This window comes from Vipera ursinii, assembly GCF_947247035.1.
Source record: "Vipera ursinii genome assembly, chromosome: 2".
In the NCBI taxonomy this organism is placed as follows: Eukaryota; Metazoa; Chordata; class Lepidosauria; order Squamata; family Viperidae; genus Vipera; species Vipera ursinii.
In genome coordinates, this window is record NC_139513.1 from 67,561,549 (window position 1) to 67,588,642 (window position 27,094).

The window sequence follows — 27,094 nt, forward strand, 5'->3', positions numbered from 1 at the left end:
TTGTGGTCTTGTAGATTCCCCGACTTGATTTTCTCTGGAACTGCCATGCTGCTGTCATTCTCTGCATGCTTGCTGATCTTCAAATCAACACAAGTGTCTTATACAGGGCAAGGCATATGAATAGAATGACCTATGCACCCATGGTAGTGGGGAAGTCAAATCATTGCACACAGGCAAAATATAGCTCTTGTGGTTGCTGCTGGCATAGGTGCTCAAGTGACTGACATATTTTTTGAAAAATATGCTAGTGCTGATCAGGTTATTTGCTTTGGAGAAATCCATCATCATTTTGCATACCATGACAATTGTGACATGTAATTTTGGTTGTTGCAGAGAAGCAGCAAATTTTCTTGCAGCCATGTAGATACACAATCCAAAACTGTTATTTCTCTTGTGTACCATATCCATTTTGTGGGGGTTAGACCAAGAAAATATGTGGCAGCAGTATTGATGACAGTGTTCTGTTCCAGCCTAGGACCAGCCCTGTTTGAATGTCAGGGACAACCCCTTTTTATAGTCAACAGGCTGGGGAAAAACCAACCAAATTTATTTACAAAGAGTTTAAACAAGAGTTAAACGAAAAGTTCAAAGAAGCATTAAACCAAAAGTTCAAACAAGAGTTAAACAGGAATAACAGACCAGGACTCTAGCAGAAGATCTTCAAATGGTTGCCTTCAGCAACCAGCACCTCCCACACCTTCCCCTTTTATCAGCAGTCCCAAGGCGTGGCTTCTCATTGCCTTCTCCCAAGTTGCCTCATTGCCTTCCTCTGTTTTGCTCTGTTGGATTGCCTCCGGCTCCTAGCTGTGAATCATCTACATCCAATATCTCATGCTCACATGGCTGAGTCTGAAGAGGAACATGACGGGAGGGGCCTGGCTGAGAGTCCTGCAGTGCATCAGAGCCTCCCTCTGATACCAAAGGCTCTCCAAACCCCTCCTCCTCCTCCTCTTCAGAATCATCACTCAGCTGCCAATACCACAGTCTGATGCTGAATCACAACAGTCAGTTAATATGAGGTGGTCAGAGTGTCAATGGACCTCGACAATATGGCTGTGCAGTTCAGTGCCTACTATGATAGCCATACCTTTGTTGTTTGACACAGTAGGTTATTTTGTATCCTTCACCAATGTCACATGGTTATGTCCAGTTAGGGTGCTGATCTTCACTGGGGCAGTGTTTAATCATGATGTTTGAGCTGGCTTCTTTAGCCAGTTCTGGCCTTGAACCAGTAACCTTTGCCCTTTTGTCAGGGCAGTCAAGCAAGACCAACACATCACCTCTGGGGGTCATCCTAGCTTTGTTCAACATTGTATGTGGCTGTTGACCCATTAGTTGCAGCACAAATGTACTAAATGGCTTGATACCCAAGCATGACCCCTGTTCATCTATGCTCAGTGCAGCACCACCCTTTTGGGAGGACAATTTCCGGTAGCATCAACAACAAAGAACAGATCTCGCTGCCAAGCTTTGTTTTGACTGCAATATCCTAATCTAGATGAGCTGTCTCTTATGAGTCGTCTGCCAAATCAAACTGAAAAGTTGAACTAAGGATTATGTGTCCAGAAACTGGTGATTTACTGATGAGCCTAGATGTAAAGCTTAACGGCATGCTGTTTAAAAAGTAATAAAAAATTGATTGCAGTCAAATGTTCTGTGGAAGATGATAGCAGGATATGTTCAGAATTTCAAAGAAGTAGGAAGCCTGAAGAAGCAGGTGAGGCTAATGTAAAGGAGGAACAGAGGAAGATAAAATACAGCACAGAAAACAATAAATAGGGTTTCAGGATGTTTAGATGTTTAGAAACAGCAGAAAACCCAGAACAAGACCAACAAATACATCTGCAATATTAGGGGGGGCTGTGAAATGGGCACAAAACCCTTCATGGCATGAATCCAGATTATTTGAGGGACCCTCTCACCCCACTGGGATTGGCCCATACCACTCGTCCGAGCAGAGGGGCCATGCAATGGGTCCTGTCAGCCCAAGTATTCTGGCTGGGAGGATCCAGGGGGAAGGCTTTCTCTGCTGTTGCTCCTACCCTCTGGAACATCTTACCCACCCTCCCCACATGAGGTTGGCCTCAACCTCCTATATTTTCATAAGGGCATAAAGATGTGGCTGTGCCAGTCGACTTGGGGCCCTGGAGGTGGTTGATTAATAACTGAACCCACCTCCACCCCACCTCCACCCTCCCCTTGTATCCTTAGTTTTTGTCTGATTTTAACTTTTTATGTTTTAACTGTATATGTAACTGTAAGCTGCCCAGAGTTACCCTATGGTAAGATGAGTGGCTAAGAAATTTTATAAAATAATAAAATAAAATAAATAAAATAAAATAAAATAATAAATAAAATAAAATAAAATAAAATAAATAAAAATAAAATAAAATAAAAACCCAGCTTCTGTACTGTTCTGTAATACTCATCTGGATTTTGCAGCCCACGTTTGTTAATCCTTACTTAAGGCGTGAAAGCCTTCAAAATTTCTGTGAATCAGATATGTCAGTATAATGCTGGAAATAAAGTTAATTATTTGCAGTATTTTAATCTCACACTACAGAGAATTCTTTCTCTCAAAGCCCCTCATATCAATTAATAAAAGGGAGACAAGCTCCACTATCAGGTTTTCAAACTAAAAAAAATGACACATAAGGAAAGAAGAATATTGGCAATTAGGGAGTTTAAGGTCAAAACAATGTAAATATACTATAAACTGGTATTTCTATCCAATTTTGATCAGACCAATCTTTCGCTGATAATATTCTTGCACACATCTAGCCAAATTGCTTACACTTGTTTCTTTCCTCAATGGACAGGGCCAGAATGCCCTGTCTCTTTGCTTAAGTAATCCCACAGCAAAAGAATATTGGAGCTGCTTTTTCTTCCTTTTTCCAGACAATCTAGGAAAAAATTTGCGATGCAAGAATCACTTAGGATTAATCAACTCGTCCCACAGTCGTATGGTATCTAGAGTATCTCGACATGCCTGTTATAGTTAAAAGTTGTGTACAATTAAGATTTATACAAGTACATAAAAAGAAAATTAGCCTTTCCTGCTAAAAGCTATTGCACAAATGCAAACCCGTATTAAGATATATTTCTTTAATTATGATAATATAGCATCTGTATTTGTGCAAAAAAAAGGGATTGTATCTTTTGTAAGTTGAACAGGATATGGTCATTGAGTTGTCAGTAATGGTAGTAGAGGCAATTTAAGCAAGTGGTCTATTGTGGATAATATGGAATGATGGAAATGCCTAATTAATTCAGAATGGTTAAAACGCTCTTTGTGGGGGAGAATAGCATAGACGCTGGATATTGTTTCAAAACAGACTTATGCCTGAAGATTGGCATCCGCATTGATTATTAGTACTTTGGAGGAGGGTCAAATGGATTTCTGAAATGCTAATTGTCCTCAAGGGATCAGTTGAATCGTGTCTACTCTCATTCAGCTCTAACTGATCATCAAATTAAGAGTCAGAAAGAATCAGAGAAGCTATTCAGCCCTTTTAGTATTTTTTTTCATGAAATAATTTCAAGCATTTTAGTAAAATAAAAGAGAACTCTTTCCTATATGTATCATTTTAGACCATGTTGCTATTTACATATGAATGATTTCAAATTGCAGTTGTACAGTATATACGTATAAGGTGGTTCTTCAGGATGCTTCTTTATGAATAATAAATGCTTCAAGCTAGAAAATACTTTCAGAATTCTGAAAATGATTTAATTCCTATTACAGATGCTACCTGACCCTGACAGGAGCCTTGCATTTGAAATTTGGAGGTGCTCCTGCAGGACCAGCTGGAACAGGCAAAACAGAGACAACTAAGGATCTGGGAAAAGCTTTAGCTATACAGACAGTTGTGTTTAATTGCTCCGATCAGCTTGACTTTATGGCAATGGGAAAATTCCTGAAAGGACTAGCCAGGTACTAAAGCACAGATCTGTACCCATGTAAAATACGCCTGGATTAGAATTGAGCCACAGCAAATGAGGAGTGGAAGGGAGTATGCATGTGTTCAAAATAAATGATAATTTATCTAATATCACTCTCCTTTTCGTCTATTTTTGTTGCCAAGGAGAAGTGTTACCATATTTGGCCCTAAAGTATTGAGGACTGGCTAAATTTCAATGTACAAGACTTTTTTATTAAATGTATACGCTGCTCCAATATGTACAATTCTGAGCAGTTATGACCATAAAACCATAAAACAATGGAAATCCAGTGTAATCCAAAAGAAAAATCAGAGAAAACTCACAATAGATGAACAAACTTCCTACAAAAGATCTGTTCATTCTAATCCAAGGTTTGAGATAAATGTTTTAAGGGCTGAGGGCAATACAAATCTCAGATGAAACTGTGTATTATCTTTTTAATAAGAATAAATTAGGGTGTTCATGAAAACAAAATCCTACATCCCAGAAGTTCCATTAAATTGTTTTGTATTTGTTGCAGTTCAATATTAAAACAGTGTCCCAGCACTGCAACTTCATATTTTTGGAATTACTTCTTAGTTTTATCTATTGAAAAGTTTTAACATACAGTTTTTCTTTAAGAATCCCCCCTCCCCCTCCCTCCTCCCTCCCCCCCTAACTCTCCCCCCTCCCCTATGAGTAGAGCATTTGACCCCCTTCATGGATTACTGCCTTGTCGTGGCGAAGGGGCTTGCGTAATTCAATGAAGCTATGAGCTATGTGGTGCAGGACCACCCAAGATGGACAGGTCATAGCAGAGAGTTCTGACAAAATGTGATCTACTGGAGAAGGAAATGGCAACCCACTCCAGTATCTTTGCCATGAAAACCCCATGGACGTACCAAAAGGCAAAACGATATGATGCTAGAAGATGAGCCCTTCAGGTCAGAAGACGTCCATATGCTACAGGGGAAGAGCAGAGGTCTAGTACTAGTAGCACCAGAAAGAATGAAGTGACTGGGCCACAGCCAAAAAGACGCTCAGCTGTGCATATATCTTGTGTTCAAAGTAAAATCTGATGCTGTAAAGAATTTTTCTCCATAGGAACCTGGAATGTAAGATCCATGAATCAAGGCAAGCTAGATGTGGTCAAAAAAGAGATGACGAGACTGAACATCGACATCTTTGGAATCAGTGAACTAAAATGGACAGGAATGGGTGAATTTAATTCAGATGACCATCAGGTATACTACTGCGGGCAAGAATCCCTCAGAAGAAATGGAGTAGCCTTCATAGTCAATAAAAGAGTAGGAAAAGCAATACTGGGATACAATCCCCAAAATGACAGAATGATCTCAGTTCGAATCCAAGGCAAACCATTCAATATCACAGTAGTCCAAGTCTATGCCCCAACCACCGGTGCTGAAGAGGATGAAATTGACCGGTTCTATGAAGCCCTACAGCACCTTATAGAACTAACACCCAAAAATGATGTCCTTATTATCATGGGGGATTGGAATGCTAAAGTAGGAAGCCAAAAAATAATCGGAATAACAGGCAAGTTTGGCCTTGGAGTACAAAATGAAGCAGGGCACAGGCTGACAGAATTTTGTCAAGCGAATATGATGGTCATAGCAAACACTCTTTTCCAACAACCTAAGAGATGACTCTACACATGGACATCAACACAGAAATCAGATTGACTATATGCTCTGCAGCCAAAGATGGAGAAGCTCTACACAGTCAGTAAAAACAAGACCATGAACTTCTCGTTGCAAAATTTAGGCTTAAACTGAAGAAAGTAGGGAAAAGCACTAGGCCACTCGGGTATGAACTAAATCATATCCCTGATGAATATACAGTAGAGGTGACAAATAGATTTAAGGAATTAGATCTGATAGACAGAGTGCCTGAAGAACTATGGACGGAGGTTCACAACATTGTACAAGAGGTAGCTACTAAAACCATCCCAAAGAAAAAGAAATGCAAGAAAGCAAAATGGCTGTCTGAGGAAGCTTTACAAATAGCTGAGGAAAGGAGGGAAGCGAAAGGCAAGGGAGAAAAAGAAAGATACACCCAATTGAATGCAGAATTCCAGAGAATAGCTAGAAGAGATAAGAATGCCTTCCTAAATGAACAGTGCAAAGAAATAGAAGAAAACAATAGAATAGGGAGGACCAGAGATCTCTTCAAGAAAATTGGAGAGATGAAGGGAACGTTTCATGCAAAAATGGGCATGATAAAGGACCAAAATGGCAGGAACCTAACAGAGGCAGGAGATTAAGAAGAGGTGGCAAAATTACACAGAAGAACTATACAAGAATGAGGTTAACATCCCTGATAACCACAATGAGGTGGTCACTGACCTTGAGCCAGACATCCTAGAACGTGAAGTGAAGTGGGCCCTAGGAAAGCTGAGCAACAACAAAGCTAGTGAAGGTGACAGTATTCCAGCTGAGCTATTCAACATCGATGCAGTAAAAGTGCTACACTCAATTTGCCAGCAAATTTGGAAAACTCAACAGTGACCACAGGATTGGAAAAGATCACTTTACATTCCAATTCCAAAGAAAGGCAGTGCCAAAAAATGTTCAAACTATCACACTCATTTCACATGCTAGTAAAGTTATGCTTAAAATCCTACAAGCTAGATTCCAGCAGTATGTGGATCAAGAACTATCAGAAGTACAGGCAGGAGGAACTAGAGATCAAATTGCCAACATACGCTGGATCATGGAGAAGGCTAAGGAGTTCCAGAAAAATATCTACTTCTGCTTCACTGATATGCTAAAGCCTTTGATTGTGTGGATCACAACAAACTGTGGTAAGTTCATAAAGAACTGGGAGCACCAGACCATCTTATTTGTCTCTTGAGAAACCTATATGCGGGTCAAGAAGCAACAGTGAGAACAGGACACAGAACCACTGATTGGGTCAAAATTGGGAAAGGAGTCCAGCAAGGCTGTATACTGTTTCCCTGCCTATTTAACTTATATGCAGAGCACATCATGAGAAAGGCAGGGCTAGATGAATCGAAAGTTGGAATTAATGTTGCCAGGAGAAATATCAACAACCTAAGATATGCAGATGATACCACTCTAATGGCAGAAAGTGAAGAAGAACTAAAGAGCCTCTTGTTGTGGGTGAAGAAGTAGAGTGCAAAAGTTGGGTTGAAACTTAACATTAAGAAAACCAAGATCATGGCATCTGGCCCTCTCAATTCCTAACAAATAGATGGGGAAGAAATGGAGGTAGTGACAGATTTTGTTTTCCTGGGCTCCAAGATCACCACAGATGGGTACTGCAGCCAAGAAATTAAAAGATGCTTGCTCCTCGGGAGGAAAGCCATGGCAAATCTAGACAGCACACTAAAAAGCAGAGACATCACCCTGCCAACAAAAGTGCGTATATTCAAGGCTATGGTCTTCCCAGTTGCAATGTATGGCAGTGAAAGTTGGACCATAAAAAAGGCTGAGCACCAAAGAATCGAGGCCTTTGAACTATGGTGCTGGAGAAGACTCCTACAAGTCCCTTGGACTGCAAGGCGATCAGATTGGTCAGTCCTAGAGGAGATCAACCCTGACTGCTCTTTAGAAGGTCAGATCCTGCAGTTGAAACTCAAATATTTTGGCCACCTAGTGAGAAGGAAGGACTCACTGGAGAAGACCCTAATGCTGGGAAAGATTGAGGGCAATAGAAGAAGGGGACGACAGAGAATGAGGTGGCTGGATGGAGTCACTGAAGCAGTGGGTGTGAGCTTAAATGGACTCCAGAAGATGGTAGAGGACAGGAAGGCCTGGAGGAACATTGTCCATGGGGTCGCGATGGGTTGGACACGACTTCGCAGCTAACAACAACAACAAGAGCACTGACACAAAATAAATAAGGAATCTAGTGTGGATTTCACATATGAACCTTCTTTGCAAAATGTTCTAATAAGAAAATTAGAGAATTGGTTTAGTCATTTTTCTCTGCTGATATCTTCTGATTTTTAAGACTGATTGCATTAGTAATAATTACTACTGGATATCTGATATTATTTTCTGTTTATATATTTAGCTCTGGAGCCTGGGCTTGCTTTGATGAATTCAACCGCATTGACATTGAAGTCTTGTCTGTAGTTGCTCAGCAGATCACAACTATTCAGAAGGCCCAGCAACAGCGAGTAAGTCAGGACATGTTCATAATATCCTTTTTCTAATTCTTTTCCATGGTTTTCATCTTGAGTCAATCTGAATGCATGCTAATGTATTTGGGGACTTTTTTAGAAGTTACAGATTAGCTGTTTGAATGCAAAAAAATACTACATAGGCATTCATCTTGATTTGTACCCAGCAACATTGCTACACATTATGAGAACAAAGCAATTGCAAATATCTGTTCATCCATCCATCCATCCCAAGAATTACTTAGTGTTACCTATTTCATATACTGACCCAATATTCTTTGGTTAAGTCTTATATTGTTTATTCTCAGAGATTTGTCACAACTGAAATTCTTAACTTGTTTTTATCATTAGAATTACAATGATTTTTTAAATATAAAATTCTAAACTAGACAACTTTTTGTGCTTGACTTATCACAGAATTGTTCAGTCATTAGTGAATGAAATCTGTAAAATTGTGAGGAAGATGCTAGAATCATAAAACATTCTCTTTATAATGGAATTTGAAGATACTTTTTTGAATATCAAATTGTTCACTATTTTTATTGCCTCCAGGTGGATCGTTTCATATTTGAAGGAGCTGAGATCCCACTAGTTCCATCTTGTGCAGTCTTCATCACAATGAACCCTGGCTATGCTGGACGCACTGAATTACCTGATAATTTAAAAGTAATGGTGCTTAATGTTACAAAATACTACATGTACTACATTCATTTGAATTTAAACCTCTTCAGTTTCCTTGTGTGATCATTAGAAATTATGTGGAGGGGGTAGGGGCAACTTAAACAGGCAAGGGAGAGTAAAGTTGAGATGTCTCAGTTCAAGAGATAATTAGCAAAGTGTGGCAAGAAATTAGTGGAAAATGCATTCAGTGTATGAGGACAGGTAAACTGAGGTTAACTCCTGACAAAACTAAAAAAAAATATGTGGATTGGTGGTTTCTGGCTATGGGAATTGGGGACTGTAGGAGCCTAAATGTGCTATATTCTTTTTCCTGGACAAGGACAGCCTAGCAACAGTTCAAAAAGTGTCTGCTTCACATTTAGATTACTGTAATGCACTCTATGTGAAACTACCCTTAAACCTGATCCAGGAGGTGCAGCTGGTACAGAATGTAGTGCTCAGGTTGTGAATGGGACAACCATATTATCCTTTTTGCTAAAACAAAAATGATTTTGGCAGCTAAATAGTACCAAGCAAAAGTTTTCCTTCTGACATATGGTGTGAGGTCCTAAAATACTTGGAACAAGGATAGTTTGTAGATCACCCTCACTTTTAGAAACATGGTAGATTACCAATTTTATTTCACTTTATGCCACTTTTGTTTTCATATATAACTCAAGGGGATGATCAGACCTAATACACCTTCCTCCTTTATTTTCCCCACAACATTTCTGAATCAATGCATATTTCTGTAAACTTTATAGAATTGATATAGAAAAGATATGCTGGGAAAATGGTGCTTTTTATAGCAAGAAACATAAATGCTAACGTGCAGTATACAAAATATTGACACTGGATTCTTTCACAGAATCACTATAGTTTATAATATCTGGCCACATATATAAATTAGATCTAGGGATATGTTGTCACTCACCTGAATAAAAAACTGAGAAAGATAAAGGTAAAATTGGTAACTTCTTAACAAAAATATGTACCATTTTCTTCAAAAAAAAATTTATTCCATTTATATCCCGCCCTTCTCCGAAGACTCAGGGCGGCTTACAAGCTTAGCAGTAGCCTTCATTCTATGTATATGCCTGCTTATTAGGGCTTTCACACACACCCCCAAGCGGCATTATTACAAAGTCAGCTTAATTGCTCCCAACAATCTGGGTCCTCATTTTACCTACCTCGGAAGGATGGAAGGCTGAGTCAACCTTGAGCCTGGTGGGATGCGAACCTGCACTAATTGCAGGCAGCTGGTGTTACTTAAGGAGGCATTAGCCCACTGCTCCACCAAGGCTCTGGAAGGGTATTGGAAGGTAGTCGAATGTGACACTAATTTTTTGAAAAAGACTAAGGGGTAAAAAGAGAACATATTGTTCAGTTAGTTTAATGTCCCTAGGAAAGGGATTAGAAACAAATTAGACAATCACAAACTATTCCAGTTACCTTGTTTTTTTAAAAAAATATGATGGAGATTAAAAAAACAAAGAAGACGGCAACCAAAATTATCAGGGGTTTGACTATCTTCCCTACAAAGAAAAATTAGAATCTTTGGGATTTCTTCAGCCAAAAATGTGGGAAGACAAGAATAAGCATAGTAAATAACGGAGAAAGTAGACAGGGAAATTTTTTCCTCCTCTCTCAAAACACTAAGATTAGGGCCATTAAATGAAAATGCGGGAAAGAGATTTAGAACAGACAAAAGAAAATACTTCTTCATACAGTAAATAATTTGTGATATTCATTATTATAAAATAGGGTTGATTTAAAAGAGGAAAACAAGGCTATCAAGGATTATTAATTTTGAGACTCCATGGAACCTTTGGATTGGGGACAGCATGCCTTTAGATACCAGTTGCAGGGAAATAAGATCTCCACCTCTTCTAAGCACCCTAGAGACTTCATTGGCCACTATGAGAAACAAAATGCTGACTATTCTGACCCAGCAGTGCTTTTTTAAAAAAATATTCTTAAGGGCAATGGTATCATTCCCACCATAATGAATTGATATATTGCAGGCTCTTTTTCGTCCGGTGGCCATGATGGTTCCAGATTATTCCATGATCGCTGAGATTTCTCTGTATTCTTTTGGGTTCAATGAGGCCAAAGTTTTGGCAAAGAAGATCACTACCACTTTCAAACTGTCTTCCGAGCAACTCAGTTCTCAGGTAAATATGCATTTCCATCAGTCTGGTAATTCACGTCTGAATAATTATACACAAATATTAAAACATGAGATTTGCTTTCAACAAGTATGTACTAATTTTCTTCTTTAGAAAGACGATTCAACTGCAATTGAAGTAGGAAGTTCTTATACAGATCACTTTTCTAGACTTAACTAAACAGATAACCTTTCCCAGGGCTTTTTTTCTCATAGAACGCTCAGAACGGAGTTCCGGCACCTTTTTTGGATGGAACCTTGTAGGGTAGGCAAGGCAGGTTGTATGACATGTGTGAGTTCCGGCACCTTTTTCTTTTACAAAAAAAGCCCTGACCTTTCCAATACAGTTCCTCTTTTTCAAGCTTGTCATTTTTCATATATATCTATATACCATAGGATCATTATGATTTTGGAATGAGAGCTGTGAAGACTGTGATTTCAGCAGCTGGCAATCTCAAAAGAGAAAATCCAACCATGAATGAGGCAAGTTCTTCTTGAGAATATTGCAGTGTTAGTAGGATGTCTCTTTGTACTGTGGAGAATGACCTTAGAAATAATTAAAACATAGCTAAATACCACTTCCCCTCTTATGTTTGAAAGTTAAGTATTTAGATTTCCTTTTCATTTTAACATTATATCTTAATTTCTCTTCCTGAGGAAAAACTCAGAGTAGCTAACATCAAAACAAGTAGAGCAATTATATCATAATACTATTAAATTCACATTAAGATTTAAATAAGTAAATAATAGTTTGGAAGCATAATAGCAATTTAGCATTTTAAAACATTTATTCGTTTCATTAAGTTTTATCCTATCTTATATTCAGTTGAATGTTCAAAGAGGCTAACAGCAGCAAAAATACAAACTTACAGATAGCCGTCGACTTAGGACCATCACTGAACCTAGAATTTAGGTTGTAAGTCGTTGCAATTACTAAGTAGTACGTCCATGTGACCACCTGACTCAGGACTGCAATGCCGCCTCTCCCAGTTGCAACTATTAAGTGACCGTGTGGGTTGTTAAGCAGATGGAGTGAAAGAACTGCCTATCAAAGGGAGGCAGGCAGTTCCGCTCCATAACCAGAAGGAAACTGCAGTGGTGGGCTGAAGACAAAGAGCTCAGTTCTTTGTGATCTGAACTTCTTTTCTCCAGCCCAGTGCAGCAGTTCCTATAGGAGATGTCTTGTGCCTGATAGTTCTCCTTCCCTCTGTGGGCAGAAGAGAATTCGGTCGTGAAATCCAAACAGGATTTTGGCATGAAACATTTACAGCATGGAGCATTTGGTGCCAACCCCCAGAAATGAGAAGGAGTCCTCTCATTTCTGGAGATCAGTTGCAAATACCCCATGATGCAAATGCCCTGTGCCAAAACCATGCTTAGATTTTCGGAGGGACCTTTTTCATCAAACCTCCTTGACTGTAAAAGGGCTGCCTCAATTGATTTCACCCTCTCTCCACCAAATAGCACATTGTTCTCTAGGAAGCTGGGTGAAAAAGTTCATCCCCAAAGCCAAATGGGATGTCCTGCTTGGATTTTGTTGCAGACCATTTCCAGCTGCCAGACTTTCCCTGCTGTTTTTTCCACATAGTCTTTTTGGAGAATCTGCCAGGGAACATTGCACATGGCGACTGAATAATTGTGGGGTATTTGGCAGCCCACTGTAAATGCGAGGAGGTTGCCAAATGCTCAGATTGCAATCCTTTGATCGCAGGGGCACTGCGTTGGCCATAAGTTCAGGGAAGCATTGTAAGCCCCTTTGTAATTTTGAATGGTGGCTGAACAATTGATCATTAAGTGAGTACTACATGTAATGATTAATAATTAAAATATTAAGAGGTGACAACACCTGGCTAATTAATGAATCTTTTAAAGTTAAGCAGGGCTATACCTGTGCCAATCACCATTTGTAATAATCCCTGCTGGTTTCCCAAAAATTCAATGGGGAAGCCGGCAGAAGAAGTTTCAAGATGCTGGACAAATTTTCCCCACCTGACACTCTCCTCCAGCACCTCTGCATTACGCCGGCCCCTCACACACACACTTCCACCCTCCACAACCTGCAGTTCTCATGCATTCTTTTGCACCTTCATGCGACCTCCCTGACCTATGCACACTTGCACACCCTCCTCAATCCATGTTGTGCCTCTTGTGCATGCTGTCATACCTTCATGCATCTCCTCCAAATGTGCTCCTCATGTACGCCCCCTGCCTTCTTACATCCCCCCGTCACACACTATGCTTCTCACACACGCTTATTTAGTCTCCCCAACATGCACAGCACCTCTCCCACATCCTTCATACCCTTCCACACCCAACAGAAGCCAATTGCCTATCTGCAAGCCTGGAATTTGCAACTCCCTGCCAGTTTCTCCAAACCGGCAGGAAGTTGCCTCACCTAACAACTGTGGGATTCAGTGAACAGTGGCAAGCAGGATGCAGGTATTCAGAGCCCTAGTGGCTCAGTGGTTAGAATGCCGTACTGCAGGCTACTTCTGCTGACTGCCGACTGCCAGCAGTTTGGCAGTTCGAGTCTCACCAGCTCAAGGTTGACTCAGCCTTCTGAGGTCGGTAAAATGAGGACCCAGATTGTTGGGGGCAATATCCTGACTCTAAACTGTTTAGAGAGGGCTGTAAAGCACTGTGAAGCGCTATGTAAGTCTGAGTGCTATTGCTATTGCTGTCATTAAGCAATGAGGTTGCCCTTTATGATGATATCACTCAGCAAAGTAAATTCAATTTCTGTCATAAGCCAAGGACTACCTATATTTCTTAATAATTTAAATACATTAAATTTAATTAATTAGTTTAAATAAAAATGCTTTAAAATTATCAGCAAAAATGGAAGAATTCTATTAAGGGTGGACTTGAAAAATATGGGTTATGTTGACATTTGCATTCACAAAGATGAGCGGTAATCGACTCAGTAGGTCTTATTTCTGAAATAATTATTGTATACATATGTATAAGTAAGTAATCTTCCTTTTTTACGTTACTTAATACCTGTTGACTTGAAGGCTTCATATTGTAGCAGTATGTATACAGCACAAATTATTTCATTGCATCTGATTCTTGTAAAATGTTTTTCTTATAAATTTCATTGATGAGATAATGATAAACTAAAATTATCTCTACTCATCCCCCCTATACATATAGTAATTTTAATCAGTATATGATATTGGAACTAGGTATAAAATAGAACAAAACCATTCTTACTGCACCTGCTTACCATCAAAACTTTAAAAAACAACAGTTTTATAAAATACTTTTCACATCATTAATATTTAGCAATTTAGGGCAAAGCTGATCATGCTGATAGGAACATAATTTCCTAATATTTTGTTTTAATGATTTCTAGGAAATGATTTGCTTAAGGGCTATCAAGGATGTCAATGTTCCTAAATTCCTGCAAGATGATCTCAAGCTGTTCAATGGTATAATTTCTGACCTATTTCCCATGATCAAAGAAGAAACAATTGACTATGGCATTTTGGAGGAAGCAATTCACAAATGCTGTCTAAAAGACAATTTGAAGGATGTTGATGGTATGCAAAACATAAGCTATCTATTTTTTTCACAATACATTGTATTACTCTCACATTTAAAAATATTGTCATTCTTGCTACATAACAGAAAAGCATTGCTGTCACAGGAGGTTTGGGGAATTTGTCATTCCACACAGTCAATAATTCAAGTTTCCTGCCTCAGCTCATATATCAATTTGTGAGAATAATATTGTTAATGCTCACATGAGCAATCTATGTAAAATACTTTGCCTTGATTTCATCGGAAAAGTTGATCTTACTACTCCAAAAAGATTGTAAATTAATATTGTCATTCTATTTATGAGCAGTTATTAGTACTCCATTCTGCATCTCAGAGACTCATAATAATTTTGGTAGAAAATTGGGCAAGGTACAGTAAGTTCAACTGAGAGCCAGTTTAGTGTAATGATTAAGACATCAGGGTAGAAACTGGGAAACTGTGAGTGCTAGTCCTGCCTTTGGCACAAAGCCAGCTAAGTGATCCTGGGCCAGTCATTCTGTCTCAGCCCTAGGAAGGAGGCAATGGTAAACCACTTCTGAAAAACTTTGCCAAAGATACTTGCAGGGACTTGTCTAGGCAGTCTCTGAGAATCAGACACAATTGAATGATGAAAAACAAAGATCTTGTGCAGAATATATAATGCAAAGTGAGGAAAACATCATTTATCTAAAAAGTAAAAGTAAAAAGAAAACATAAATAAATTCAATTCCCCTCTCCCCAGATCTTATTTGAGATCCAGATTCTTTATATTTTCAAAAGAGTTGGATAAAATATTGAAGAGAGCAATAGGGTACACTTGGAAACTTAATGCTGTTTGTTTATGTGAATAAATAAACTTGATTGTTTGCTATAACAATATTCAGCCAAGAGCCAGGTACTTTTAAATAATAATATAAATAATAAACTATTAAATGTCTGGGCTTTCAAAGAAGAGCAAATTATACTTTCAATAATAAAAATTTTGACAGTGGTGGGCAAGTTGCTAAGCATATTTTCTTAGAGAATTCCTCATGCAAGACTGCCATTATTTATTTATTTTTTAAAAAGCTCATGAATAGAAGCCTTTACATACCATATCATACCTTGGGATCTAAGCCAAAACTACAAAAGAATTAAGTAAGCATGCTGCTGACATCTCATGTGCTGTCTTATGAGCCTGTAGGTTTCCTATGTAGATCACCCAAATTCACGGCAGGCTTTCCAATGCATTGCTGCCTGAATTCACAGCTCTGCAGCTAGTAAAAGCCACCAGGAGGCATTTCTGGTCTGAATCTTATTTTGCTCCAGGTTTCATCACCAAGTGTATTCAGCTGTATGAAACAACCGTGGTACGGCATGGCCTCATGCTGGTGGGGCCTACAGGCTCTGGAAAAACAAAGGTAAGCATTGCTGAAGAGGCATTAGAATAGAACAAGAAAGGGAACTAACTCCCAAAATTTCCTCCAGCACTATCAATTTCTTTTGCTTAATCCTTTCTTGCCAAGTACAGTAGTAGCCTCTATAGGAGAGCTTTGAAATAAACATGCTAGGATTAAGGGGTTAAACTGAATCTACATGTTGTTTGGAAGATCCTCATTAAGGTGAGCATGGATGACTTTGAGCCTCCAGAGCATTAGCAAGATTTTGACAGCACATTCTTGGCCAGTATGTCATTGACATTCAGAAATGTGAGATCACTCTCTTTTTCTATTTCTTTTCTGATTGTGTCTGCTTTTTATAAATCTTCATTGTGATAAAATCCTGCATTACTACTTTATATTGTTGAAGATTCATGGTGAATTTGGGCTATTTTCTTGAAAGTCTTGAAAGTGATGCTGTGATGCTTCCTTCTATTATACATCTTTCTTCAGTGTTATAAAGTTCTGGCAGCTGCGATGACATCTTTGAAAGGTCGGCCTTCAGTCAGTGGTGGAAATTACGAAGCTGTCAATTATTTTATACTGAATCCTAAATCTATAACTATGGGCCAGCTGTATGGAGAGTTTGACTTGTTAACTCATGAATGGTAAAAGACAAAACTTCTCTTTCTCTTTTCTGGGTTAACTGGGCTTTGTATTGCTTCTTTCTGGGAATTAAAACTGCATTAAAGGAAACTTAAGAAAACTTTTTGAAAATTTCTTAAAAATGTAACTGCAAAAGATTCAGGTTTGATCCAATGAAAGTTAAGTATCTGATTTATTTTTCTGCCAATATTCATAGGACTTTGAATATTTAACTTTGGTTGGATCACACATTTCCTTTTGAGCTTTCAACATTTCATTTTTGTATATATTTAATGAATAGTTCTTTCATAATAGTGCTGCAGTGGTTGAGTCATTCTGAGCCTGAATAAAGCCATCTTCCTTTTTAAAAAAAATATTTAAGTCACTTTGTGAGATAATAATTATTTGAGAAGTGGGAAAAAATGTGATTAATCAGTTACTAATGTAATGTATCCATTTTGGTATAAAATCCATCTCTTCATTTTTCATTAGCTATAATTTTTAATCTAAATAGACAAAAGCAGAAGCATTTGGGAAATCCCACTTACTCCCAAATACACGGTTCACAGCTATCTTTTCACTCTCTAGATCAGGGGTGTCAAACTCAATTTCATTGAGGGCCGCATCAGCATTGCGGTTGCCCTCAGGGGGCCAGGTGGGTATGGCCAGGGTGGGTGTGGCCTACTGGGTGGGCATGGCTAGAGTGCATATGACCTACTGGGTGGGCACGGCCAGCTCTACATCATTCACATCAAGGGTGCCTATGGGGGCCTGGGCAGGAGTGGGACAGATCTGAGGGTCTCTGGCAGAAGGAGGGTCTCTGGGCCAGGGCCAAGGCAGTGGGGGCCGTTCCCTCACTGTTTCCTGGATGGCTTTGCGGGCCACATGAAACCATTTCATGGGCTGGATCTGGCCCCTGGGCCTTGTGTTTGACATGTCTGCTCTAGATTAAAGTTCCCTGGTAGATTAAGTTGAACAGATCCTGTGGATTACTGTATTTATTGTACAAGTATATGCAGTATACTTTACAGTATTCTAGAGAGCTTCCTGTTGAGGAATGAGGCAATAAGGGTATCTATACATTGTAACATCAATTTTACTGCCCCTCTTTTATTTACTATATCAAATTTATATTTCTGTTACCAAACATGTAACCATGTGCAGATATGAAAAGCAATAGAAGTAACTCAGCATGAACCTGTGCTGAGTAAACATTTTATAGCTTTACTCAGAAGCTTCTTAGATATGGGCACATATTTATTCAAGTTTTTGTCTAGCAAATTCTGGTTGAATGTATGGACTAATTTACAGTATAGTTTTTGCTTAAAGGTTGATATATAGATCCCTTTGAATGATAAAAAATGCAACTGCCATAAAAGCTTCTTCATGGGCATACAACCCATCTGCTCTCTCCAGCTGATTTCGGAAGGTTTTATTTTTGTTTTAAATCTTGTAAAATGAGACTTGAATATCCTCAATATCTAAATAAATAGAGATGAATAATAATTATAACAGTTTTACACTGATGGCAGTATAGCCCTCTCACAGAGATAAAATGTTGGCCTAAATCCAGTAGCCTTTGGGGCTTGATACATGTTTTTATACTGCACCTGATACCACAAAGTTAGCAAAATGGGAAACTTTATTCTTAAAGAAAGTTTCCTTCTCCAGCACAACTTCCCACCCTCCTATTTGACTTCTGGCATCTTCAAATCTCTTGATAAGATATATCATGCTTTTATAAAATGTATGAGGTTCAAAGAGAAAATACAACTATTAAAGCCTTGGGTATTTCTTCCTCTATTTTCATAGGACAGATGGGATCCTCCCTGCTCTCATTCGTGTAGGAGCTGTAGCCACTGATAAAAAAAAGAAATGGTATATGTTCGATGGTCCTGTGGATGCTGTTTGGATTGAAAACATGAACACTGTCCTGGATGACAACAAGAAACTCTGCCTTAGTTCTGGTGAAATAATTAAACTGACAGAGGTATTTTTTTTCCTCTCTCTTCTTGTTCCATTACCCAACCTCAATATACATTCGTGTTCATTCATAAACAGATTCCAATTCATTCATATGTTTGTTTTTAAAAAGGGTGTCTCACAGTGAAGAGAGATAAATATAGAGATAGATAAGCACAGATATATGATTTGACAAACAAGGTCATAACTGGAGGTTTTTTACCTTTTCTGAGAAAACATTCCTCCTTTTTAATATATAAAAGATAACATTTTATTTTAAAATACATTTTTATTCATTTATTTGATATGAATTTCTTACTCAACTTACTGCCCAAGGTATTAAAGATGAAAAACAAAAACAATGTAACTAAAATACAGATAGCAATATTAAAATCCTAAATGTGTATGTCAAATACTTACATATAATATATAATGTAGCTAAAAGCAGTGTTTCTCATTAACTTCAGAATTATCCAAACAGGATTATTTCAAAATTTTGGTTAAAAGGACAAAATTAATTTGATTTTTGTAGCAGTCCAAGCTAGGATCACAACACTACTGTTTATGCCAAATGGTATTGACTAATGCTATTTTTATTAGCCGCTAATTCCAGGTGCTTGAGGAATGTAGATAATTGAATTTAGTAAGCCTTCCATTTTATAAACATAATCTCATCTGTGTAATTTAGATGTGCTTCTTTGATAAAAGGCTTGGGAAAATCTCTGCTACCTTGTTTCTCTTTTCCAGGCAATGACCATGATGTTTGAAGTCCAGGATTTAGCAGTAGCCTCTCCAGCTACTGTGTCTCGATGTGGCATGGTATACCTGGAGCCCAGCATCTTGGGACTAAGACCATTTGTGGAATGCTGGCTAAAAAACATCCCAGAGATTATGAAGCCATTTTCAGAGCAGCTGGAGTCACTTTTCAACAGATTCCTAGAGGTAAGCTATTGCTTGATCCTAATATTTTGATTCAATACAAACCATGTAAATGGCTTCAATGTTTAGCGGGGTGGGGGGAGGGGGGCATTAGTCATGAACTTCTCAACCCTGATTACAGAAGCTCGAGAGCAGCTAGTAAGCAAAAACTTATCAGCTGGCAGGAACTTTTGCAGGAGGTAACTTTCCTCATAATTCCAATTAATTTTAATTGGTACCATAATGGTAAAGTGTTCTATAGACTGAGCCTCCATGCACAATGGCATTTTCCCCACACTGAAAGGCCTGAGATAATGATTGCTATATGTATGCGTCAGGGTTAATATCAAACTTTGGCATTTTTGAGTCTGAGCTCTTTTTTTACTTGTTTTGTAATGCAAGTTGTAGGTTGGTAAGAATGCTAATTTCCACGCTTCCCTGCAATGTTTCTTGGGATATTAATATTAAAATAGTAACAGTGTTGTTTGGAAAGGCTCCACATCCTAAGATGCACAAGAAAATGTTTCTAGTCTTTATCCCTTTCTCTTGCTAAATTCAGATTTAAAAAAAATTCTTCCATTATCCTAGAAAAACAAACCTATATTTGCCTTGACAGATTTATTCTTAGCAATTATTTCAATTCCTGAACATAGCCAAATTACATGTTACATAGGAGGTCAATGTTTGGAGCCTCTAATATAATTTCATTTTTTGTAAATAGCTGCAATAAGAGCTTTGATTTGGATTTTGACCATAATGTAGGCTTGGCAGTTTTAACATTTTTTTCAATGTGTTCCGTATTCTTAGTCCATCACAATCCACAGATGACTGGCTATGAATGCCCCGAGTTGAAAAGAATGGATATTAATGTAGAAGATTTAAAATTCAAAATGTTTTCATTCTTGTTAATGTCAGTGTTAGTTAACACCCAGCAAGGTTGCTCAGTCTCTGCTGGTGCCTGTTCTCTAGCTGAGTTGAAGAGTATTAAAAGTACTACTAAAAAAAAAGCAGTGATTATAGAAGAGTTAGCTGCTAGAATAAAAGGGGAGGGAAACATAAAGGTTCAAATTAAATCTAAAAACAATTAACTCTGGCTCTTCCTTCATTTCAGGAATCTATCAGTTTTGTCCGAAATTCAGTGAAAGAAATAATTGTCTCCACAGATTCTAACTTGACAAAAAGCCTTCAGAAGTTATTGGACTGTTTTTTTCAACCCTTCATTCCCATTGAGGTAGGATTATACAATGCTCAGTATTCCCAATGGAAACACTAGAATGGAAAAATCAGATATAAAGGATAGTTACATTATAATGCATTATAATAGCAAATGTATGTATGTATGTATGTATGAATGTATGTATGTATGAAGGGATGCGGTGGCTCAGTGGGTTAGGACGCTGAGCTTGTCGATCAGAAGGTCTGCAGTTTGGCGGGTCGAATCCTGAGTGCCGCATAACAGAGTGAGCGCCTGTTACTCGTCCCAGCTTCTGCCAACCTAGCAGTTCGAAAGCACATAAAAATGCAAGTAGAAAAATAGGGACCACTACAGTGGGAAAGTAACAGCATTCTGTGTGCCTTTGGCATCTAGTCATGCTGGCCACATGACCACGGAGACATCCTCGGACAAGCGCTGGCTCTTCGGCTTTGAAATGGAGATGAGCACTGGCCCCTAGAGTCGGAAACCTTTACTATGTACATATGTATGTATGTATATGTAGCTGGATTTCCAACCCCAGCTAATAGCAATCTTATCATTAGGGGTCCTTAGGTAACAAACCCCTAAGACTTCACCTACCTACCTCTGATATGAGCACAGTATGAACTAGGAGAGTCACACCAGTTCAGTCATGTCTAGACTAACAAGGACCACAGCAGATGTTGGAGAATCAGGACAATCTGATGATAACTGGGCTATTGGAACAAATCATACGTGGGCACACAAGAAAAGCTGGAATTGATGGAATGCTACCATAAAGCAGACTTAGTGAGAGGGAATATATGAAACATATGAAGGAATTATGTATGGAAAAAGTCCTTTACCCACACTAACTGAAAAACAACTAGTTACCTAATGCTTCAACATAGTGAAGAGGAACATGCTGTCACAAAGCAAGACAGGCCAACTACATATTACATCCTGGACTCAAGAAAACCTGGAAGAACAATGTGCAGCCAACACCTGAAGTTATAACATCACTGCTACCCTCTTCATTACGGAACACAGCAGCTGATATGATGTATAAGATCATGGATAACTTAGCCATAGTCAAGCCTAATTGAGACTAATTGCCAAGGCTTAGTGAAGAAGCACCATCAGACAGTATGGTAGATGCCAATAGAGTCAATCTTTACTATCACCATAACTCAAACCAATGAACTGGTCTATTTTACAGCTGCTTTAATCCTGGAGATGCCTAGCTACATGATTAAGAAAAACAGCAGTACATACTGTCTTGGAGAAAGATCAAAGCAACCTGGAGAGAAGTTAGGCAGCTGGTGGATCTACAGAAGATGTGGAAATTAAGGATAAGACTTGGCTACTCAAAAAATGCAAGCCTAAAGAAAGGCTCACAGTACTGGCTAGCAAGCTAAGCAGATACACTAGAGAAGCAAAAGTCAAGAAGATGAATGCCCTATTCTCCAAAGAAACCTTTAAGTGTACTCAGGACATGTAGTTCTTGTCTTATGCCCACAATGGAGCCTGCCCATTATAGTTTTTGGCTGTTATGATTGTTAAATGAGGTAACTATATGATTACCTTACTTAAAGACTCTCGCCCTTGCTCTCCCTGATAAGGATGTTAAGCAGAACACCAGGTGCCTCAGGGGTGGGGGAGGCCCTGGGAATTGTTAAAGCCCTAGCTCCTTAACAATTTCTATTAATGAACAAGACAAAAATAAAACCTGGCTGACTCTATAGCACAGCTCAAGCATTTGGCATTTCTTTTTGCAATAAAAGATTTTCTCAATGGTTATTATTTTGTTGACACTTTACACAAGTTACTTGTTTAGATTGTACTGAATCTTTCACAGTTCCTCTCAAGCATTAATCTGTGTTGTTGCTTTTGTAAGTTTCTTAATTCATCTGGAGATTCTAGTTCTTGTTCTGTTAAAGAATCTCAAGAGACTGACAAAATTTAAATGTGGTCAGTGTTGAAGAAGCTTCTTTTCAGTTAATAAAGCCTCAGTCTCCCCTCGGGCATTTCCTATTTGCAGTTGTATAGAAACTTTGCTTAAGCATTTTCACAAACACAATTTTCTCTCACATACTTATCCCAAAGTCTCATCACAGCAACAGATCATGTAATGAAAGAGGAATTAGGAGGGGAAGATGCTGCACAGTTTGGATGGTAGCATGTATACATGTTGTTAGCTTCTTTGTTAAATTTTGCCTTCCTTAACCTTTGTTATTGCTTCAGTTCACACACACGCACACATATACACACATTGTTCTTTCCTACAGTAATTGGAGCTCCAAAAGAGCTGTTTCATCATGCTTTGTCCTTGATTTGTTTCATTTCATCCACTTCTATCATGCACTGAGAATCTAATCAAGGCTTTCCTCAACTGTGATCAATTTACAGCAGTTTCCATAGAGGGATAAGGCTAGCTGTCTTAGCACAGAAAGACAAGGATCTATAGGTTGGATATACCTGCTTCAAGTGTTCTGGATCTTTCATAATATTTCTGCCAAGGTCTTGGCCTTCTTTACCTGCCTACGTATCTTCAGTTGGCCTCAATATGTGAGAATCTCAAGAGTGGCAGAATGAGTCAGGAATTATTGCTGAAATCAGCTTCCTCTGATTCAGATTATCACTTCTCTCTTCATCCTTTGAGCATCACATTCCATCCATGTTGTCCAGATTGTTGAGGAAACTGTATAAACATGTTTTTCCATTAAAAAAATTAATGATGGCTACCAGAAACTTATCCAGAAAAAAAAGATAGTTATTGAAGTCACGTGATCACATGAAATGTTAATGCCACTTTATAATGCCTTGGTAAGACCACACTTGGAATACTGCATCCAGTTTTGGTCACCATAGTGTAAAAAAGATGTTGAGACTCTAGAAAGAGTGCAGAGAAGAGCAGCAGAGATGATTAGGGGACTGGAAGCTAAAACATATAAAGAATGGTTGCTGGAATTTGGTATGTCTAGTTTAATGAAAAAAAGGACTAGGGGTTATATGATAGCAGTGTTCCAATATCTCAGTGGTTGCCACAAAGAAGAGGGAGTCAAGCTATTCTCCTAAGCGCCTGAAGGCAGGACAAGAAGCAACAGATGGAAACTAATCAAGGAGAGAAGCAACCAAGAACTAAGAAGAAATTTCCTGACATTAGAACAATTAACCTCCAGAAGTTGTGAATTTATTTTATTTTTATTTTAATCCCATTTATATCCCGCCCTTCTCTGAAGACTCAGGGTGGCTTACAATCTAAGCACAAATCAATGTGCTTAGCAATAGCCTTCATTCTATGTATATGCCTGCTTATCAGGGCTTTCGGGGGGCCCCAAGCAGCATTATTACAAAGTCAGCTTATTGCCCCCAACAAACTGGGTCCTCATTTTACCTACCTTGGAAGGATGGAAGGCTGAGTCAACCTTGAGCCTGGTAGGTCTCGAACCTGCACTAATTGCAGGCAGCTGGTGTTACTTAAGAAGGCATTAGCCCACTGCTCCACCAAGGCTCTTTTCTTTTCATATGCTTCAACACTGGAAGTTTTTAAGAAGAGATTGGACAACCATTTGTCTGAAATGGTATAGGGTTTCCTGCCTGAGCAGGGGGTTGGACTAGATTATCTCCAAGGTCCCATCCAATCTGATGTTATGTTAGGTTGTGTTGTGTTGTGTTGTGTTGTGCTGTGCTGTGCTATGCTATGCTATGTTATGAAAAGTCTAACCAGGAGATGACCAAGATCTGAGTGATTGAGAATGAGTGCCTCCCAATTCTAGAAAATTACATTTGTGCAGTCCAAAGGAATCCCCCAAATTGTGTACCAGTTCTGCTTGGAAGAATGAGACCATATCCAGAACTACACAAGGAAAGTCCTGGGATCCAAGAGATCCTAATATCAACAAAGTCCAGAACTACACAAGGAAAGTCCTGGGTTCCAAGAGATTCTAATATCAACAAAGTCTTACAGGATTGAGCTGACGACTGTACTTCCCATGCAAAACCCCACAACTTCTAGACAAAAGAATCTGGATGGCTTTGGCTGGTTAGTAAGGAGTAGGATTGTATAGCTGATTATCATCTATATCAGGGGTTTCAAACTGCTGGCCCATGGGCCAGATGCGTCATGCTGAAACCATGCCCACCCCATTGTTGGCAATGGAAAAAAGTCGCAATACACCCCTAATCGATGATCACTCCATGATCTCATCCAACAGTTTCATGTAGATAAATATTAATGGAGAGAGGCTAGAGTCCTGTGAAATACCACAAATAGGGGTCTAGGGCTAGATCTCTCCTATCACACCATATCTCTTAGTGATAAATCACACAAGTCTACGCCATATAAATCTTGAATCTCAAAATCGACTTGGTGATAATTGGGATCAGTTTTGTCTTTCAGGCTGCCCAAAACGTCATCAGTACAGAAATCTTACAAAGTCACATTTATTTATTTCTCTGTCCAATTTATATAGCTACCTATCTACCCAAGACACTTTTGGCAGCAAACAAAATAAAACAAAGAATTCTATTAAGCCTGAAAAACAAATATAATTATTTGGAAGCTCATTTAAATCACAAAACCAAACCACATCCCGTACATCCATTCTAGGGGCCCCATGCTAACATCTGAACACCAGTGGCTGAAACTGGGATTTTAGCATAGCACCTTTCCCACTTTTACTCATAATGTAGAGGAATCTTTATCAGCAGCACCTGTGATTGTAGTGTTTAAGTGTTCCTTTTCATTGTAAAGCTTTAACCAATTTCCTATTTACCTTCTGTCCATGTCAGCAATTCATGTTTCAATTATACAATATTCCTGTCATCGAGCAATTTTTAAAAGGTCTGACATTTCTGTATCACTCTCGCCAGTATTTCCTTTTTGAAGGTTTTTATTTTTTTTGTATTTTTTATCTGCAAGGGGGAACTCACCACTTATGATCCTTCCTTGAAGTAGGGTGGCATTTTATCTAACTTTTTACTTTCTACCAATTGTATTTCTGGATTTAATTTGAGTGAGGAAATTATACTGCCAACTTTTTCCTACTCTGACAACTCTTTAGACTCGCTATTCAATTCCTTAGACATGCTGAAGACCTTGCCATTTTCTGTTGAGGAATTTTACAAAACACATGGTATGCTGGGAGTAACTACACCTCTTCCCAAAGAATTACCCATTGCTAAGTAGCCCCTTCTTGACAATATATTGTCAAAGGAACACATTACTGTTGTTTATATAGTACAGGGGTCTTCAAACTTGGCCCTTTTATGACTTGTAGACTTCAACTCCCAGAATTCCTCAGCCAGCGTATGCTGGCTGAGGAATTCTGGGAGTTGAAGTCCACAAGTCATAAAAGGGCCAAGTTTGAAGACCCCTGATACAGTAGGTATGCAATCTCAACTGTTAATTCAGCACTATTGCTTGGCTGTTTAAATCATTTGGGCAGAGGGCAATTATCTACTATAGATAATAGTATCAAAAGTCACCAAGAGGTTCAGGAGAACAAACAGGACCATACTTTCTTCTCATCTATTTTCTAGCGTGGGTTCATCAACCCAGATGATGAAACAGTTTTAGGAACCTTTCAGCCATAAGCCCAATTGAAATGGCTCCAGATTATTTCATAATTGTTCATTAATTTAATGTTCATTTTAATTGTATGTCTATTTTAGATTGCTTTTTAAGAAAATAGGCACTGAAGTATTTACTAAATAGCAAGGTAAGTGGATAGAAATGGAATACATTAATAAATCAAACATAACTAACAGATATTGGAGAGGTTTTAGTAATAAGTGTATTTTGTTAATTGATTCATCAGGGAATGAAAAAAATGCCTCCAGAGAAGACAGCCCGTATTGGTGAACTAATAGAACCCTGGTTCATATTTGCTTTGGTCTGGAGTGTTGGTGCAACTGGAGATGTCCAAAGTCGAAGCGCCTTCAGTAATTGGTTAAGGAAGAAGATGTCAGATGAGAAGGCAAGTTAACAAGAAAAGGATATCATCAGTTCATAATGGCACCTTGTCATAAATTCTTTTTTTGAACCACTAATAACCAAATTAATCCACTCAAATATTATAATGGTTTGTTTAAATTTATCGGCTGCCCAACTGCAGTGGGTAGTGTACAAAACTAGAGAAGATATAAAAACAGCTTAAAAATTGCACTGGGGTGCTGGTTTGCTTCGGAGTGCAATTCAAAGTGTTAGTTATCACCTTTAAAGCCCTGCATGGCATGGGTCCAGGCTTCTTGCCTTGATGGGACTGGCCCACCCTACTTATGGTGGCAGAGGGATCCCATCAGCCAAGGAATTTCAGCTAACTAGATCCAGGAGAAGCTCCTTCTCTGCTGTGGTTCCTTCTTCTGGAACATCCTGCCCCCTGAGATGACTTCCACCCGCCTGACTTTTCATAGCAGCCTTAAGACCTGGCTCTGTCAGATGGCTTGGAGACCCGATAGGGGAGATTAGAGACAAGACAAGATAAGATAACCTTTATTGTCATTTTTTACTGTGGGCACAATGATACACATCAAAAATGAAATTTAGTTGCCCGCTCTCAAAGTGAACACATGCATGACACACACCTAAACATACT

The 27,094-nt window shown here is 38.7% G+C and overlaps 1 protein-coding gene across 1 annotated transcript in view; it reads left to right on the top strand.

The window, feature by feature from the left end:
- DNAH1 (dynein axonemal heavy chain 1) overlaps positions 1-27,094 on the top strand; it is a gene marked incomplete at its 5' end in the record, with an annotated part of 178,122 nt that overhangs the window by 63,764 nt on the left and 87,264 nt on the right. Inside the window, 12 exons of the mRNA XM_083353407.1 lie at positions 3,746-3,934; positions 7,981-8,086; positions 8,642-8,755; positions 10,774-10,923; positions 11,313-11,399; positions 14,272-14,458; positions 15,747-15,838; positions 16,310-16,464; positions 18,254-18,431; positions 19,151-19,345; positions 20,433-20,552; positions 26,318-26,476. Of these exons, the coding sequence (XP_083209533.1) occupies positions 3,746-3,934; positions 7,981-8,086; positions 8,642-8,755; positions 10,774-10,923; positions 11,313-11,399; positions 14,272-14,458; positions 15,747-15,838; positions 16,310-16,464; positions 18,254-18,431; positions 19,151-19,345; positions 20,433-20,552; positions 26,318-26,476 (1,732 nt within the window). The remainder of the gene's footprint in view (positions 1-3,745; positions 3,935-7,980; positions 8,087-8,641; positions 8,756-10,773; positions 10,924-11,312; positions 11,400-14,271; positions 14,459-15,746; positions 15,839-16,309; positions 16,465-18,253; positions 18,432-19,150; positions 19,346-20,432; positions 20,553-26,317; positions 26,477-27,094) is intronic.